The 18,937-nt window shown below is 41.7% G+C and overlaps 1 protein-coding gene across 1 annotated transcript; it reads left to right on the top strand.

Moving 5' to 3' along the window:
• Positions 1 to 1,231: 1,231 nt before the first annotated feature.
• Positions 1,232 to 17,664, top strand: LOC105928353 (zinc finger protein 62 homolog). The gene is made up of 7 exons (XM_036143567.1): positions 1,232 to 1,492; positions 3,565 to 4,386; positions 5,940 to 6,777; positions 7,270 to 7,386; positions 12,675 to 12,829; positions 14,992 to 16,449; positions 16,541 to 17,664. Exons 1-7 carry the CDS (start codon positions 1,321 to 1,323, stop codon positions 17,569 to 17,571), a joined length of 4,593 nt encoding a protein of 1,530 aa, XP_035999460.1. The 5' UTR covers positions 1,232 to 1,320; the 3' UTR covers positions 17,572 to 17,664.
• Positions 17,665 to 18,937: the final 1,273 nt, after the last annotated feature.

Here is an 18,937-nt window from a genome sequence, read left to right as displayed (position 1 = left end):
TTGATGCAATCACCTAGGCTTCTTCAGAAACATACCCTTTATATCTGCTGGCGTTAAATGATCAGCTGACTTTGACGGTGTCATAATGAAATTAGGATTGAAGTGTTCTGTACGTCAGTGGGCCTGAATGTGCCTACAGGATTGGATTGTTACAAAGTGAAAGTATAATAACTGAATCTGGTCTGAATTGGATTCTATATGACTGCAAGTTATGAATTGAACATGTTTGCAAAGGGCCTTAAGAGGACATCTGTTAAAATCTGACACTTTGCAAATAAACTGAATTGAGTTGAACGTCCATTTTTATTTGATATTAACAAAAGGTGTAATTAAAAGGCTAATCATACTAAGATGTGACTTTTTGACTGTTCATGAATGATAAAATTTAGAAATTAACTAAGAGCAATGAAGGTGTGCTCTCTGCCAGACGGAGATGCCTGATTTGTCACTCCAATCTGATGGATGAGTCTGGGACAGGTGGTTGCCAGAAGAACGGCACTTGTCTGACTGCATTGTGCCAAGTTTGGTGGAAAGGGCATTCTGGTGTGGGGTTGTTTTCACAGGAGCTGGGATTGGCCCATGAGTTCCAGTGAAAGGAACTCTGAATGCTTCATAATACCAAGAGATTTTGCACAATTCCTGAAGATGGCTCCTTCCCCTTCCAACACGGCTGTGCACCAGTGCACAAAGCAAGGTCCATAAAGAGAGGGATGAGATAATTTGGTAGGGATTACTTTGACTGGCCTGCACAGAGTCCTGAACCTCAAGCCATTAGAAAACCTTTTGGATGAATTAAAGCGGAGACTGAGAGCCAGGCCTTCTTGTCCAACATAGTTCTACAGCCTTATGCGCTTCTGAAAGAATGGTGAAAAACTCCCATTAACAACAGAAACTTGTGGACAGCCTTCCCAGAATAAATTAAGTGGGTATAGCAGCACAGGATTGACCAACCCTACTATGCACTAAGAACGGGATGAAGGTCGTATGAGAGTCGAGGCAGGTAAGCCATTACTTTGGCAAAAGTGGATTTAGCTGCTTTTAGTTCCTCTACAAACCCAATTAGTAGTTTTCAAATATGAAGGACGTTTCATTTAGGCAGAGAAAAGCTAAATAAATTTTATGCTTCAGAGAAAAAGACGCTGAAAATGTTTTATAAAGGGCGGTGAAAAGACCTTTAAACCTCTGGAACGGCACTGCTGGCTGCAGCCGGAACTTTAAAGTGTGACACACAGCGGAAGTTAACAAAAAAACCCAAAACAAAACATAGCGTTTTCGTGATTGGATCAGAAAAAAAAACCATTCACCTTTAACTAGGCAATAATGTCTTCCGTTGAGTGTTTGAGGCAGTTCGTTAACGAGCGACTGACGGCCGCGGCTGAGGAGATAGTCAGCGTGTTTGAAAAAACTATCGCCGACTACGAAGAAGAGATCAGCCGTCAGCGCAGGCTGCTCACCATCGTCTGGAAACCTCATGTAAAGTTACACAGGACAGGTTTGTATTGAAATACAGCAGCTTAATGTTTTAACGTACTCTGGAGTGTGGAGATATAAAGTGGGTTTATTTTGCAGAGGTGGTGGTGTTGTGCGAAATTCGGTCCCCCTGAAATCATTTGCCCCGCTGCAGTCGGGAGAGCTGATGTGTTTATATTGCAGTAACTTAGTTGTTCTTCCGCATCATTCATAACTATTTTGGGGGAATTTAAAGACACTGTTGGAAACCTCATTCATTTACCCGGCATTCATTTACTATTAGAAACCTGGTTTACAAGAATAAGACGGAAAAAAACGATCTAGAAGCTTTATTTTTCGTGGCCAGCAGAGCGAGCCTTTGTTTCAGTGATGAAAAATAGTTAAACACGATGAACACCCCAACATTGACCTGGTGAAACATGGTATTGGCAGCATCAGGTGTTGCTTTTTCTTCAGCAGGCGCAGGGCGGAAGGCACGAGTTGACTGGACGCTAAATAAATACGGGGCATTGCTGGGAGTAAACCTGCTGGAGGCTGCAAAGCACCATGCAGCCAGAGGGACAATGGAGTGGCTTATTTCAAAACAACATAAATGCATCCTGCTTGTGCAAATTCTCAGTTATCTGGGTCATCGCAACGGCAAACAGGCTTAAATCGGAGGCAACCGGACTGTCATTTAATTCTTTCTGAAAACGTTTCAGCATCTATCCAGGAGTCTTTGTCAATTCTGGCGACTCGCACTTGAGCAACCTGCAGTTGGTGCGCTGCTGTTTTTAAAAGACATGGAGGCCCATCCTCCTGGGCGCATTCTAAGTCAGATGGAGAAAAAAAAAAAAAAAAAACTGGTTCATCCCAAAGACAGAACACCCAAACCACAGCTGAGCGGCATTGTGTATGCCGTCCAATGCAGCAAGGACTGCTCAGACTTCTACACTGTAGAAACTAAACAATAGGTACATAAATGCATGGCACAGCACAGGAGGGCCAGCAGCTTGGGACAACATTCAGCAGTCCACCTGCACCTCAAGAACAAAGGGCACTCTTTTGATGACAATGATGTCCAAAATTTGGACCGGGAGAACAGACAGTTTGAAAGAGGCGTGAAAGAAGCCATCTTGGTCAAAAGAGAAAATCCATCACTAAACAGAGGGGAAGTATGGCACTTCCAACTCCCCAGTGTTTACAGCTCGGTCCTCCAACACGTTCCAAAGAGACTACATCAGCAGTCTCATCAGGATTCAGGTGACCAAGTACTCCACTCACACCAAGCAATAGCTTCTAACGACCCAGGACAGTGACAGGGTGGATCATTGATTTGCATCTAACAGAATGCGCCCAGGAGGATGGGCCTCCATGTGCTTAAAAACAGCAGTGCTCCAACTGGAGGTTGCTCAAGTGTGAGCCACCAGAACTGACAAAGACTCCTGGATAGGTGTTGAAAAGTTTTCAGAAAGAACTGAACGAAAGCCCGGTTGGCTCCGATTTAAGCCTGTTTGCTGCTATAAATGCATCGTATTTTAAATCCAGACCCAAACGAAGCTGTGAATCTGGGACAATATTTGAAACCTGATTAACATGAATCAGTCCAATTTACCTGAGCTTGACCTATTTTTGCAAAAAAGAATCCAGTGAAGCTGGAGACAAATCGAAGGCCTTCCAGCTGAAAGATGGTTTTACAAAGTGTTGATTCAGGGGGGCGTCATATGAATACCCACCACACAAAACACCAGATTTTTTTATCTGTAAACAGATTAAGGTGAATTCACTAGTTTATTTTCGGGATGTTGGTGAAAAATGGACTGAATGCAAATGTTTGCCACAGATTTTAGATATTTATATGTGAACTTTTTAAAACTCTGTAATTTTTCTTTTCACTTAACAATTGTGCTTGTTTTTGTTGTTGTTTTTACATAAAATCAGGTTAAAACACATTGAAGTATCTCTGTAATGGTGTAATGTGACACCATATTTGCATCTAAAACACTAATTCGGGGATTAATAGATTCAATAAGCATTTTGGGGCTGAGCATATGCATAGTTATTATTTTTTGTCATCATCTAAATGGCTTGTTTTGGTGTCACTTTTCCATCCAGAGCTCCCACAACATTTCATTCATGTGAAGGGCATTCAGGGGGAGCTACAGCTCAGGAAACGGGACAGGAAGTCCATTTTGGAACAAGAGGACGGAAAGCTTGAGCAGATTCCAGAGACTCGTGAAGATACCTTCATCGGTCATGACAAAGGAGAAGTTGTCCTGAAAGAGGAAGCTGAAACTCTTTTCCCAACTATTACGTGTCATAAAGTTGACAGCAGTGGAGATCGGTGTGTTTTGTCAAATCCAGTGGAAGACGAGTCCATAAACACAGAATCTGGCAAAGGTTCCAGTGTAACAGAGCATAATGCTGATGATCAGCTTGTCTCAAACGATCGTCAAGATGTCAGCAAAGCTCAGAATGAAGTCACCGATGGTGGTTCAGTCCTAAGCAGACACAAGGAGGCAAGACTGCAGAGGAGACACTACAGAATCAACGAACATGGTCCAGTCACGTTCAAGGCTCCTATGTACACTCACAAGGGTAAAACATGCAGGTTTGTGTGCGACTCCTGTGGGAAAGCGTTTCCGTTCAAATCCAAGTTGACCCGCCACCAGGTCATCCACACGGGCGCGAAGCCGTTTTGTTGCCACACCTGCGGCAAGCGATTCAACCAGACCTCAATACTGAAGGTCCACCAGAGGATCCACACGGGCGAGAGGCCGTTCTCCTGCGACATCTGCGGCAAGCGATTCAACCAGAAGTCGATACTGAACGTTCATAAAAAGATCCACTCCGTCGAGCGGCCGTACTCCTGCGATTACTGCGGCCGAAGATTCAAGCAGAAATCCAAACTGGACTCCCATGTCATATGGCACTCAGGTGAGATCCGTAATCCTAAAATTAGCACATCTTCCAAGGTAAGGATTGTCGGAGAACGGATTTACATGGAGATTTCAAAGTTCTGTGAATAATAGTTTTCTGTCTGAGGTCTGATCAAAATCTTAAGACCAGTTGAAAAATGTTAATTATTCTCATTTTCAACTGTTGGGTCTTAAGAATTTTCTAAGTAGAGCTTCAAAATGCAAAAAGAAGAAATGGGAACAAGAGACCAAACGTTGTAAGAAAACAATTTATTGAAAACAGCAATTTAACTCAGGTAAAGCAGAGACAAAAAAAGGTGAATGGTAATGAGAAGCTTGGGTAGACTGCTCTTTTTCTCGCAGTATTTGTAAAAAAAAATCTTTCTGTGGACTGTAATGAAAGTTTATTACATCACGTTACACTGATTTTGACTTTGGCTAATTGGTTAATTGTGATCTGATGCGACGTCTTGGGCTGTTCCAAACGGGTACACGATGACGTGCTGCATTTGTTGCAAAACCTTGACAACTGGGACGATTTTGAGACTCATGGATTCAGAGATAAAAAACCCCCAAAAAAAACCAATCTATTTGTTTGTCGAGCACTTTTCGTACGAATGGGTTTAACACTAAGTGCTTTGTACAGATAAAAAAAAACTGCCATAAAAGCATAGCAAGAACTATCAAATTAAGTGAGTAGGAGTACTAACTAGATGGACTAAACAAATGGATTATAGAGGACGATGAGCTGAAGAAATGTAAGCCTGCAGTGAGGAAACGCAGAAATTGAGTATAAATATTTATGAAGACACTGAAATTCTAAAGCTTAAAACAGAAAAATGTACGAAGAAATGAATGAAAAGATAAATCAAGCCTAAAAATCCCAGTCTACAAATACCTCAACTGACAGGTTTGCGGCACTCTCTTCAGTGGATTTAACATCAGATAATGGTTCTGGTCATCCATGCAGTTAATCTTGGAAGCCCGTAATTTTTATGTTGGACTCAAAACTACTGCCCCTTTAAACCGGTTTCTGACCTGGAAAACCCAGATAGGGCATGTATATGAAGCTTAAATAATATTTTATATTCATTAGAAGTTGGTAAAAAAAAAAAGAAATTACCAAGAAATCTGGAAATTCTTAAAGTGGAAAAGAGGTAAATCTTGAAAAATTTGGAGGAACCTTGTAGTTTTCTCTTTGGGTGGCCACAGTTGACCCTTTCTGGAAGATCTGATGGGACTGAAGGATCTTAAACGACCTTCACAAAGTTCAATTAAATTTTATTTATATAGCGCCAATTCATGAAACATGTCATCTCAAGGCACTTTCCAAAGTCAAATTCAAACAGATTATACAGATTGGTCAAAAACTTTCCTTTATAAGGGAACCAGTTGATTGCATCAAAGTCTTGACAAGCAGCATTCACTCCTCCTGAAGAAGCGTAGAGCTACAGGGAGAGTCGTCTGCATTGTCCATGGCTTTGCAGCAATCCCTCATACTGAGCAAGCATGAAGCGACAGTGTCTGACCATTATGTTAATATCCTAGTTCTGCTGTTTCCTTTGATTCCAGACATACCACAGCCGCTGTTCTTTGGGGAGGAACATTTTCTCTCCAACCAGCAGCTCTTTGACCACGGCCGTAACTCTGCTTTGGACCTGGGGTTTCCAAAAATCAAAGAGGAACAGGAGGACTTCTGTCTGGGTCAGGACAAGGAGCAACTCGTGCTGAAGCAGGAGATGGACACGTTTATGCTGAGTCTTCCTCACGACCAAGGTGACCACAGTGGAGCTCAGACTTTCAACGGGAACCCGGCAGTGGCAGAGTCTATAGGGTTCGTATCGGATTGCAAACCTGGCAAACAACCAGAGAAGACGAATCACAGAATCTGTAATGTGTATAATCCCATCCTGTTCAAGACGTCCCGCAGCCCTTACATGGGCAGAAAGTGTGAGTATAAATGTGATACCTGTGGAAAAGTGTTTCAGTTCAAGTCCAGACTGATACGCCACTTCCGAATCCACACGGGAGTGAAGCCGTTCTGCTGTCACATCTGCGGCAAGAGATTCAACCAGAAGTCCATCCTGCAGGTCCATCAGCGGATCCACACCGGGGAGAGGCCCTTTTCCTGCGACATCTGCGGCAAGCGCTTCAACCAGAAATCCATACTGAACGTGCACAAGAGAATCCACACGGGCGAGAGGCCGTACTCCTGCCAAGTCTGCGGCAAGAGGTTCAACCAGAAGTCCATACTGGACGGCCACGTGCGGACTCACACGGGCGAGAGGCCGTATTCCTGCAAGACGTGCGGCAAAAGCCTCCGAAGTCAGTCTAGCCTGCTGGTTCACATGAAGATGCACGCAGACAAGAGGTCCCACTCCTGTGAAACGTGGGAGAGATTTCAGACTTGAAGCCACACAGGTCAGCAGGTAAAGGTTTATCGAACCTGGGGGGGGGGAGCGTTTCGGTATCAAAATAAAATCCGCAGGAGGTGAGAAGCTTAATTAATCAACAGTTGGAAAATATGTCTCTAGGCATTTCAGTGTAGATATAAAAAGCTGCTTTCGCACAAGTATTGCAGCGATCACGGTAGCATAACAAATATCTTTTTGCATGTAGTAAAGGTTTTCCGTGTCAGTAAACAGCAGATTGTGAGCATGCACGTTTAGGGTCTTTGCTGCTTTGCTCTCTAATTTTCTTTCTTTTTTTTTTTTTTTCTATTTTTGCTTGATAATCTGTATAGGTTGGAATCTTAAGTGCTTAAAGGAGCAATAAGGGAAATTTCATTATTTCATATAGAAAGAACTAAAAAAGTAGTTTTACGATATTTACAGTACATGCACTATGTTTAAACGTCACACACCATCTCTCTGTGCTATTCTCTAGTCTCTTGTTTACACAGCCGGGCCAGCCACGCGCACACGTACGTGTACGTGTACGTGTACGTGTACGTGAACAGCTGCCACTCAGGGCTTAGCCCCTCCCTGCCCACAAAATGCCACCGCCAGAGCAGTGCTACGTAGCACAAGATGGCGGAGAGGACGCCCAGCGGCTCAGAAATTTATAATGCTGCCAGCAAGAGAACGTTTTGAGTTACTTCTTCACTAGACACGTTCTTCTGAGAGGTGATGCTGTTTCCTTGTGTTTTTATGCTTCACGGATATGCGCGTACGAGGCGACGGGTGAGAAGTGAGGAGAAATGGGTGCCGGCCGGGTGCCAGCTAGAATGACGATAAAGAGAGTCACGGCTTGTCACACATCTGGTTTTGGTATACAGACGCTGCTCAAGCCCCACCTAGTGGTGAAAAATTTCTTATTGCTCCTTTAATTATTACAAAGATGTTATTTTAGCACAGGCGCATGCCTCACATTTTTAAGTCGGGCTACAAAGCGTTGCAACTCCCGCAAAGTAGATAAATGATTGCTTTCCTGGGCTAATATAATGCTAACGCTACGCCTCATTTTCTAAACTAGTGTGCTGGATGTTTTAGACAGATAGACTAGGGTTTGCACGTCATGGTAATTATGCTGATTGTAAGTGCGCTTATAACTGTGTCTTGCAGTTTGTGTTTACTTTATTGTATGTAGGTTATATTTATACAGCATATATGCATATTATTCTTGTATAATGCAAGTATATTAAGGGGAGGGGGGGGGGTCCACCATTGTTGTGCCACCTCTGGTTTGGGGCTTGTGTTTAACTTTAAACCAGTTATTTATTTCTTAACCCCTAAAGTACTTTGTTTTTCTCAAATAACTGGTGCAAGAGTAGCAATACAGCCTTATGTTGGGTTGTGGGTTTGAAGACCAACTAACACACTATGAGCGTAATGTTTGAAAATCCCAAACAGTCATGGTCAAATAGGCTGAGCTTGAAACATAAAGCATGAAGTCCGAGCAGCAGTGGAAGAGCTCAGTTTCAGACATGAACTCTTATCCCGACGTTACCCGAATCTAACGCCTGCATTTGTTTTTCTTCTCTTCGGTCAAAATCACCGACAGAAGAGGCCGGCACAGCATCAGGCGCTGGCAACTCTGGTAAAAATGTGTACTAAGCTTGAAAATGAAAAATTTTTTATATATATATATATATTGCAGAGGCATGATCTGACATTGAACAAATTAGAAAGGTTGAACCTTATATTCTAGTGGGTTTGCCTTTCTCCAGTAGGACAGCACTTATTTCTTCCTCTAACCTTCTGTTGTCACAACCTGCATATAATCAATGACATGATGTTTTAGAGGATTTTTCGTTGTAAAAGCAGAGCAATTTCTTTGATTAAAGGGAAGTAAAATGACTGATGTGGCGTTCCCCAGCTGTGTAAATGAAGCTTGCATGGACTGGTTGAAGGGTGGACGTCCAGAAATGCGGTCCCTGTGTCTCCAGGACCATTTCCTGGAAAGGCGCAAGGACCCTGGTGTCTAAAACGGAGTTCAAGGCGGAGCTGCTTCTTTGTCCAACCAGTTTGTGAAGTTTTGTAATGTGCCAAAATCAAAGAGAATGAAGGAATGTTATGAGGAAAAATGAAGATTAAATGTTTATAAAGGGTTCAAAAGCTGCATGAAACATTGATGCACCGACATTGATGGTGAAGATTTAGGTTTGACCTCCTTAGAATTGATTAAATGTTGATAGATTTTTTTTATATCTTTAGTTTTTTTTTTTTTTTTTGCATTTTTAATAAGAACACTAAGAAGTGAGATAGAGGATATGAGTCATTTATGTGGTCTGCAGCTTTGGTTACAGTTTTACTTTTGAGTTTGACTTATGATGTGTTGTTATTCAGAAGATGATGTCTACAATGACACCATGCTATGATTAGATGTTATCAAAAGCAACATGTGCCAAAGTGTTAAACGAGTGCTGGTGCCTGAATAAAACTTGAGAACAATGTGATCCTGTTTTTTCTCTTTTTTTTTATTTTTTATTTTATTTTTTTTTTTACATCATGAACATTTTAACACGTAACTGTTGTCTTTACTGATTGACTCTAATCCCTGTAGTACGGTCTTACATTTTTGTACAATGCCTAGCCACCTGTAGCTCCAAATGAAGACTGCATGTCTCCCTAAACGCGCCACCAGGACAGTGACAGCATCATGCTTTGGAGATGCAGTGTTTAAACCAGGACAGGGGAACTGGAAGGATCTAAATACAGGGCAATTTGACCCTAACCCAGTCAGAGCTTCAAGGCTGACCAAGTAGTTTGACAGCTGTGATTGCATCTAACAATGTTTCTACAGAGTGTTCAGACTCCAAAGGGCTGAATAAAATATGAGGTATTTTTTTCAGCAGAGGAGCTGTTAGGATTCAGAAACATTAGGAGGCTAGTCCAGACCAGAAACAATTGAATTCCTTCACAGTAATATTAATTCTCTCTCTCTCAGAAAGGATATGCCATCCTTGCAAGCCTACTTGAAAAGGGGAAAAACACATTGAAGTATTAGCCTGTCAAAAAAAACACAAAAAAAAAACACACACACTATAAAAGTAAAATTACCAAAACTGGCATTGCTAGATTAAGACCTCCTCATGAAAATATGTTTGATTTCAAGCAAACCAACTGATTTTAAGTACTTAAAAATTCTCCCAGTGTTTTAGTTCTAGCTGGCAAACTAATGCGTCATGATTCTTTTCTGTAACAATTATTTGCCAATTAAGCGTTGCACTATATTAGACTTTTTTTCACTGCACCATACCTAGTAGGTGCAGTGAAAAGTAAGTAGTCTTGTGATTTCTACTCTATTGAACAAAGCAGAATAAGACTAAACCTTTTAGGTGTTTGTTGGTTTAACGTGCTGTACAAGCAGACATCTTGCAGCAGCTGGATATGCTGTATGTTCTGGGGTTTCTTGCTTGTGCAGCAATAGTAGGTTTTTCCTACGGTGCACTCAAACAAATCTAAATCTATAGAATTCCCTGGGTGCTGTTTTCTGTTCTTGGCTCCTTTACATGTCACCCTTTATTTTATGCAAACCACATTTTGCAATATTAGCCAGTACAGATTACCAGCTGAGTAAAATAAGCGGTTTAGAAATGAGAACGTTTCAAATCCACCAAACCAAAGTAGAATGCTAAACCCTTTAAAGGTTGGTTGATCATATATTCCCTGAAATACTGTTTTTATATGTGACGGTGTGCTGAATCATTCACATCCCTTTCAATATTTCATTTTTTTTTTATGTTACAACTACAAGCTTTTTTTTTTTTTTAGAACTTTTAGTAGCTTTCATTATGTCTGCTGTTTGTTGCAGCATTTTTCATTATTGTAAACCGTTGGTGTTTTGCATAAAGATACATACCATCAAACAGCAGCATCATGTTTTGAGCATTAAAATCGTCCTACTCAGTTCCACACTTTTTAAATTCTCTTTATGCTGTTCATTTAATAATCGTACAGTATTTTTTTGTTGTTACAAATTTGCCCTTACTGTACATTCTCCTGTTATTTTTTGTTTTATATTTCCACCTTTGCGTGTAGCTACATGCTTCCATTCATGATTCTTTTTGCTGCTGGGACTCCAGAATTTCTCCACTGAGGGACAATATAGAGAATTTCTATTCTATTTCATTTCAGTGAAAAGTAGCACATGATTGTGAAGTTGGAGGTAAATGAGACATAGTTGTCAAAGTTATTTTTTTTATTTTATTGATTTTTGTTTGTTGCAAATAAGCATTTTAAAGTTTGCTATAAGTTTTCTAGGAGACATCGGAAAAATATGGAAGAAAGTGCTCAGATGAGAAATGTAACTTGTTGGCCTACTTGCAACATGTGTTGCCAGTAACCTTACAAGTATCATCTCCACCATCAAACAGCAGCATCATGTTTTGAATATTAAATAAATAATAAACGTGGAATATTTAGGCCACTCTGTTTTTATATTGTTGCCTTTCTGATAAGTTCATTGTTGCTTTATGGACTTTATATTTTAAGGTTGAAGGTTTCTATAAATTTCTACTTATCAATCCATGACTTCATGATTCCCTGGTATTTAATGATGTGACACAGAGGCAAGTTCTTTAACCACTGGCTACTAAGATGGACAAGGACCCACACCAGTCTGTTTACCATAAACAGTGAGCAAGGGGAAAATGCAGTGAAAAAAAAAAAAAAAAAAAAAAAAAAATCACTCTAAGAGCTTCTGCTTAGGATCACCATCTCTACGCCTATCCTCAGAGACTATTTAAGCACCAACTTGTTGTTTGAGAGTGATGCCAAAATACAAAAACCTTTTCTGTCCTAAGACTGTTATACATGGGGGCTGAGTTGAAGCACACAAAAAAAATAAAAATAAAATAATTCCCACGAGCACAATTAGTGCTTTATGATGGTGGACATCACTCTGTCTGACAGCCCTCTCACAGAATGGGCTGCATTGATTTTTCTAGGGACTTGAATTATACTTTGGTCGAAAATCATACCCGCATAAGTCAGAGTAGGGGCTCTCGCTATCTCTCACACGCACACAAATTGCATCTTCAGTAAAAGGAAAAACAGAGGCTCTACTTAGCTAAAAACTGAAAAAAAGTAATGAGTAACATTTTTTTTCTTTTTTAATTAAATCTATTGCCCTTTTTGTGATTGTTAGGTAAATGGTTAGAGTTCAAAAGCTTTTAGGGATGGGAACATGCTTAAGATTTTACATAAAAGTACCCAAATGGTAAGCCAATAAATGTATTTTATTGCTATGGAAGCTACTGCTTCAGGATAAAAAGGTCACGGAGGGGGGGCGGCGGCACCTGAACAGGTCGCCATGTGTTCACAGGCAAACACAGAGACACACAGGACAGAGAACCACACACACACACACACTTAAATCTCATGGTAATTTAGATAGACCAATTAACCATGTGTTCGCACCATGGGTGAAACCCGGAGGGAGATTATGCAAAGTCCATGCAGAAAGACCCTAGGCAGGGATTTGAGCCCAGCACCTTCTTTCTGCAAGGCACTAATCCAGTGCTACAGTCTGGAATGGTGACATTAAACTGTGTTTTATTAAAAAAATAAATAAATAAACGCATTGTGATGAAATCAATTTACGGAAAATAACTTTTGAGGTGAGGATTAAAAAATGTAGGCAGCAAATGTGTAGTATCTAACACTGTCGTTTCCATTCCTGGACGGTAGGTGGCGCCCTTAAAGCCTGTTATTTATTTTTTTACTTTTTTTTTTGTTCCTGCATTGCCAACGCGGAAGCACACGGGAGTCTGCAAACCAGTGTCAGATCAGCCCTGCGGGTTGCTGGCCGTTTTCTTGTATGAATTGGAATCATGTCGGTTTTGACCATGTATCCGGTCCAAAGTATGCGCAAGTTTGTGTGCGACCGCCTGACGGTGGCCGCTCAGGAGATCCTGGGAGCGTTTGAGAAGCGGGTCGACGAGTACGAAGCGGAGCTGGCTCGTCAGCGCAGGATGTTGGACACGGCGTTTTCTTCCGAGATAAAGTTACAGAGAGCAGGTTAGTTCTTAAAAGGGACGAGAGCGGCTGCCTCCTAAGGAACTACGCGTTTTATTCGTCTGACAATCAAACGGTGTGCTTGATGTTCCTGTGCTCGCTGACACCTGGCCGCCGATAGACCGGTCGGACAGGTGTGACGCGTCACGTGGCTTAGGAGGAAATTATGAGTGTGGGCTAAAATAAAAAGCTTTCTACGTTAAAATGACGTATTTGCTAATTATATTCGAAATCGGAAGTTTAGTGATGAATCCCTTTTTTTCCGCCAGTACAGAGTAACATAGAGCACATTTATCTGAGTGCTATGTCCTACAACTTTATGTTAAAAAAATAGTATTGTTATTAGATTTAAATATCTAACAGATAGTGTTTTGGATTACCTTATTTTATCAAAATACATTCGCCTCAGTTATTTGACATACAAAGAATATTTTTAAACGCCGGCTTATGCGAGCAAAAAAACAGTTAACAGTCTAAAAATAGTTAAACACCTTAAGTCGGACCGGTGGCACTTTTTGTATTATCTGGTTATGGATTGTATTTTATAAAAAAAAAAAAAAAAAAAAAAAACAAACAAAAAAAAAAAAACCACTACCTTGCCCTGGTAAAGTATTCACACCCCTTGAACGTTTTCATGTTTTATTACGTCTCACAACCACGAATTTCCAAATTTTTGGTATTAGGGTTTTAGGTGACTTACTCAAAGCAGTGACAAAGTAATAACTGTCCAAAAAAAAAAAAAAAGAAAATGGGATGCATGATTTTATACAATTATTAATTAGGTGAGAACACAGGCAAGAACTTAGGTGGTCTCAATGGACTTTTGTCCCTTTCTCTGCACCTCAGAGATAGATTTTAAGTGTTGTTGTTTTTTTTATTAGAAAATACTGAAAAGTACAGCATGTATATGCATTCAGCCCCCCTAAGTCAATACTTTTTCCAACCACCTTTCCCTGCTGTTACAGATGCATACATTTTTGGATACGTCTCTGAGGTTTGTGCATCTAGAGACATTTCCAAACTACCTTTAATTCAGCCAGATTGGATGAAGATCATCAGGAAACAGCAACAGTCATGCCACTAATTCTCCATTAGATTCAGGGCTGGACTTTGACTGAGCCATCCATTCTGACAAATGATTAGATGTGAACATCGTAGCTCTGGCTGTATCTTTGAAGCTTTTGTCCTCCAGGATGGTGAGCGTCTGCCCCAGCCTCAAGTCCTGGAAGTTTTCTTTCAGGATGGAGTTGTATTTTGCTCCATCCATCATCTGACCAGCTTCCCTGTCCCCGTTAAAGAAATCCCAAAGCGGAAATGTTTTATTTTGCTTTCAGCATTCTCATTAGAAACAGGCTCTTTAGATGTGAAGCGTATGTCTGATTTTGTAGTAAATACATCTTTAAAATAAGAATGTTAGAAGCTCCCAGAGCAGGTAGGACAACTGATTTCTATTGTTATTTTTATTTTAATTTTATTTCTGAACTTTGTATATTTATCTTTTTTTTAATTGTGGTAATGCCGTCATACTATTTAATTTCAAAACCGTGTTTTTCAGTAATGTATTTGGTCCAACTTTTTATATGAAATATAAAGAGAAACTGAGTGATCAGAGTAACCTTTGGGATTTAACTAGAAGAAAGTCAATAAATAAAAAAAACATCTTGAATTTGTAACATAATAACAATGATAATGGCTCCTTCCAAGACTCACCCATAAAGTTGCTTTTCTGCTTTGCATTTGTTCTATTTTTATTGGTTTCCAGTGGATTGAACAAAAACAAGCACAACAAAATTGTTGAGATCCATAAGTGCATAACTATTTTACAAAACTTTACATTTATAACAAAGAAAATATTGCATGCCTTGGCCCTTGATCCTGAGTTGAACTGGAAAACTCATACAGCCAAAATAATATTTATTTACAACCCATGTATTACTTTGTGTGCTGTCCTAGCGTTAGGATTAGCCGGATATACTGCTGACCAGTCAAAGCTCAGTTTCTGACTAAAACCTTTGAGTTTTCATGTGGCCAACTTTTTTTTTTCATCCCTTTTTTTTTTAAATAAAATAATGCTGCTTCATTTAGCTTTCATTTAGCCTAAGTAAACATAGGATCAAACATTTCCAGTTTTTCTCTATTTTCATGTTTTTCTTTTGTCTTTTTAGAAATAAAGGCACTCCTAAATCAGCAGCAGCAGCAGCAGCAGCAAGGCAGTAACGGTGGAGCGTTCAGGTTCCCGCCAGATACTGCGCAGATTAAAGATGAGCTTGAGGAAATAAGCATCAGCCAGGAACGACCGCAGCCTCCGAAGCAGCAAGAAGCCTCAGCCTCCAGGGTGACTTCAGCCTCTGATCCAAATGCCTCTGGTGATCAGTCCCAGTCATCGGGTCCTGAAAAAGAGAGCAGTGCAAATAAAGATCCTTCATTTAACAGCTCAAACACAGGAGTAGAGTCTGGCTCTAAGGAGGGGACGTGGTCGGGGACTGAGCAACCAGTCTCTCAAAACTCAGGTAGAGCTGAAACCCTAAATGACCACAGGTTGGCGTCCCCAGCTGAACCTACAGAGCCAACTTCAGCTGAGAGGAGCCAGGCATTAGCCACAACAGAGGAAACATTCGATGATGCCTTTTTAGATGCAAATTACGAGGACATCTTTGACGAAAGTGCGTTTGCACTCTCCGGCATGAGCCCCGAACCATCTCTAAATATGAGCTTTGATGATTTAAATGTAACACCAGCCAGCATCACAGAGCAAACACAGCTGGAGAAAGATAACGTTGAGAGCACGCTGTTGATCGGCAGTCCTGAGCTAACACAAACCATGGACGCCGGGTTCCCAGCACCCACTGCCAGCCACGAGTCCGCACAAGCAAGGACGTGTACAGGTGACAATAATATCTCAGCACCTCGAGGAAACTGTGAACCAGAGGCGAATATGGTTCTAGATGAAAATCCTGCGTTAACTAGAAGTGTTGAGGCCACTCAACCTGAGGAAAATCCTGACTGGAGGCCGGCGTCTCCCATCCTGACTGCGCCAAGACCAGATGACGAAAGTCAAGGCGAGACACCAGCCGCAGCTGAGAGGGTAGAAGGTGGAGATGGAAGGAGAGCTTTCAGCGCAAGCGATCGAGGTGACAAGAGATCGACATCAACGGAAAGTGTTGAGCCTACGTCACACAAGAAAAAACAGGATATGAGTGCATCACCGACCAAAAGCACGGAACAAGCATCAAGCCAGGGCAGTACCAAAGAGTCAGTGACATCGGCTGATGGGAGGGAACACGTGTCAAAGAAAAAACAGAAAGAGGAGAGGACCTCGTCGCATAGAAGTACAGATCCATCACTAAAAAAGAAGTCAAAAAATGGGAAGATAATAACTTCTGAAGGAAGACCGCACAAGAAACACAGACAGGAAAGTGGAAGATCCGTAACGGATAAAACTCTTAGCTCCGCAGCCATTGATGACGCATCCTGTTCAACTCTTGAGCCGATGCAGAATCAGAGATCTGACGGCGCGAAGGCCACCCCTATCGAAAGTACAGATCAGGAGCCGAATATACAACCCCAGGAGGAGAAAGAATCATCCAATCGGAGACTAAGTTCGGCACAGAACGATGAACATGGTGACGCCAAGGCAGCTTCTACTGGAGATTCTGAGATGGCACAGAATGACAACGGTGAGAAAACAGAAACGGTGGCAAGTAAACCATCAAGCGATGGGAAAAAGGCCGCCTCGCATTCTAAGCCCAAACATAAATCAAGTGATCGGAGCCCCGGAAGAAGCAAGCTGCGGAACTACCGTTAGGAAATGTTACAGTGAAGACGCCCAAAGCAAAGAGGCAACGTCGAGTAATAGCGACAGAGATGGTCAGGGTTCCGAGTCGCCGCAAAAAAGGTTGCGTAAAGAGGAAAGCTCCACGTCGTCCAGGAGCAGTCGCACAAAAAACCACGACAAACACAGCAAAGAGAACACGACATCAAACCAGGATCCCGACCCGCCGCTTTCCAACACCGACGACAGCGGGTCGAGCGACGGCGAGGAGAAGGCGGAAAACCCCTACAAGTGCGACAGGTGCGGCAAAGTAATGTCCAACTTCAAGAACTACAAGTTCCACATGAAGTCCCACACGGTCGCCAAGACCTACAAATGCGACACTTGCGGGAAAATGTTCCGAGAGAGCTGGGACTTGAACAAGCACTCGGTAATCCACGCCGCCGAGAAGCCCTACAAGTGCGACGTCTGCGGGAACGGCTTCAACCGGCGCTACAACCTCGACCTGCACGTGCGGGTCCACACGGGGGAAAAACCGTACCAGTGCAACACCTGCGGCAAGAGCTTCAGCTCCTGCGTCAACATGAAGAAGCACATGCGGATCCACACCGGCGAAAAGCCGTACACCTGCAAGGACTGCGGCAAGGAGTTCGCCGACTCCTCGGCGTTCAAAAACCACCAGCGGGTGCACACGGGGGAGAAGCCCTTCAAGTGTTCGTACTGCAAGCGGAAGTTCGCCACCAGGACGACGTTGAAGAGACACATCAGAACGCACACGGGCGAGAAGCCGTACAAGTGCACCGTTTGTGATCGAAACTTCGGCCACAGGACCGACCTGAAGGGCCACATGAGGATGCACACGGGCGAGAAGCCTTATAAATGCTCTACTTGTGGAGAGGAGTTCTCCTCCTGGTCTAAGCTTAACAAACACAAGCGCGTCCACTCGGGTGAAGCGCAGGACTCCACTGAATAACGTGTTGGATTTGTTAAAGGGGACTTGCTGGTGAAGATTCTCAGTCATCCAGGTCATGGTCATTCCAAAAAAAAGTAAGAAAGCTTTCTGGAGAGGAAGCGAAACGTCTTCAACTACGAAAAACAAGTCCAGTTGCTTTGTTTTTTACTTTTTTTTTTTTTAGAATTAAAGGAGACTTATGCGAAATCCACTTTTTAGCCCTTAAATGCGTTTTGTTGTGTAGTCAGTCTCCAGGAGTGCAGAAAAGTTGAATGTAGTCAGTCCAGAGGTTTCGTAGACCTTTATATTCTATTTGAGTCATCTTATTCAAGCCGTTTTAGTTTTCAGTTCCGTTTTTTTTTTTTTTTTACCAATTACGTCACAGTATTGACTGTGGAACCGAACTATTTTGTAGTGCAAGCTGAAGGATACGGAAGTTACAGGTGGATAAGTCATCAGTTGTTCATTACGTTGTTCCACAGCATACTACGAAAATGTTTGAATGATGTGGAGTGGAAACGCTCTGCGTCTTTGAGGGGGAGGGGCGGGAAGTGCCTCCTTTAGATTTAAAGAGACGGCACCAAAACGAGTTGCTCTCAGACGCACCTCAGATAAGGGGTAAAAACGGGGAACGTGGGGGTAAATTAACGAGGGATTCAGACCAAAGCATTGCAGTTCCACTTGATATAGACCACATCTATGTTTTCTATCTGAAAAGGAAGAACTGAAAAGCATGATATGTCTCCTTTAAAACATGTCTACATGGCAATTGGAAAACCATGAGACAAGTCACCAGATATCAGGCAGCTAAGGCTTAGTGGTGGATTGGATTATTTTGTTAACAGTTCAGCTATGAAACAACATTCCTACAGTCTGGAAAAGTCTCAAAAAGTAAGAACTCCCATTCAGAATTTTCCAGGTATTCAAAGTATTGAAAAAGAAAATAAGATTATGGGAAACTTTGTATTTCCAGACAATATTCTCTGTTTCCATGTCTGTTTGCTTCCTCGTCTATTAGTACCTCATTGTCCTTCTCACCTCTCTCCTAGTGTTCCACCTCTCTTCTTTCTGTCCTTTTTGTTACCCTCTTTCCATCAGCTGTCATTTATTGTATCCTTTTTTTTTTGCTTCTTTGTGTCCATTTTCCCATCTTTTCTGTATATCCTTCCATATGCCTCTTCTTCCTTCCTTCTTTCGTTGTTTCCTTCCCTCTTCCCTTTTTTGTGACCCCGTCCTTCTTTTCCTTTGTTTCTTTCTTACAGTTTTAGTTTTTTCCAGGTTCCGTATTTAAATATTTAAAGGCTACTGCCTGCAGAAATATCTGCTGTAAGTTCATAATGAACCTTTAGTATCGCGGTTTTTTTTTTTTTTAAATGAACATAAATGA

This window comes from Fundulus heteroclitus, chromosome 12, assembly GCF_011125445.2.
Source record: "Fundulus heteroclitus isolate FHET01 chromosome 12, MU-UCD_Fhet_4.1, whole genome shotgun sequence".
NCBI classification, from domain to species: domain Eukaryota; kingdom Metazoa; phylum Chordata; class Actinopteri; order Cyprinodontiformes; family Fundulidae; genus Fundulus; species Fundulus heteroclitus.
The sequence above is the reverse complement of the archived record's forward strand: the minus strand, read 5'-3'. Positions and strand labels throughout refer to the sequence as shown.

Coding starts and splice junctions, on each gene's coding strand:
- LOC105928353 (XM_036143567.1), top strand. CDS start 1,321: ATGTCTTCCGTTGAGTGTTTGAGGCAGTTCGTTAACGAGCGACTGACG. Junction 4,387..5,939: donor CCATGTCATATGGCACTCAG/GTGAGATCCGTA, acceptor CTTTGATTCCAG/ACATACCACAGCCGCTGTTC. Junction 16,450..16,540: donor GGCACAGAACGATGAACATG/GTGACGCCAAGG, acceptor TAAACCATCAAG/CGATGGGAAAAAGGCCGCCT.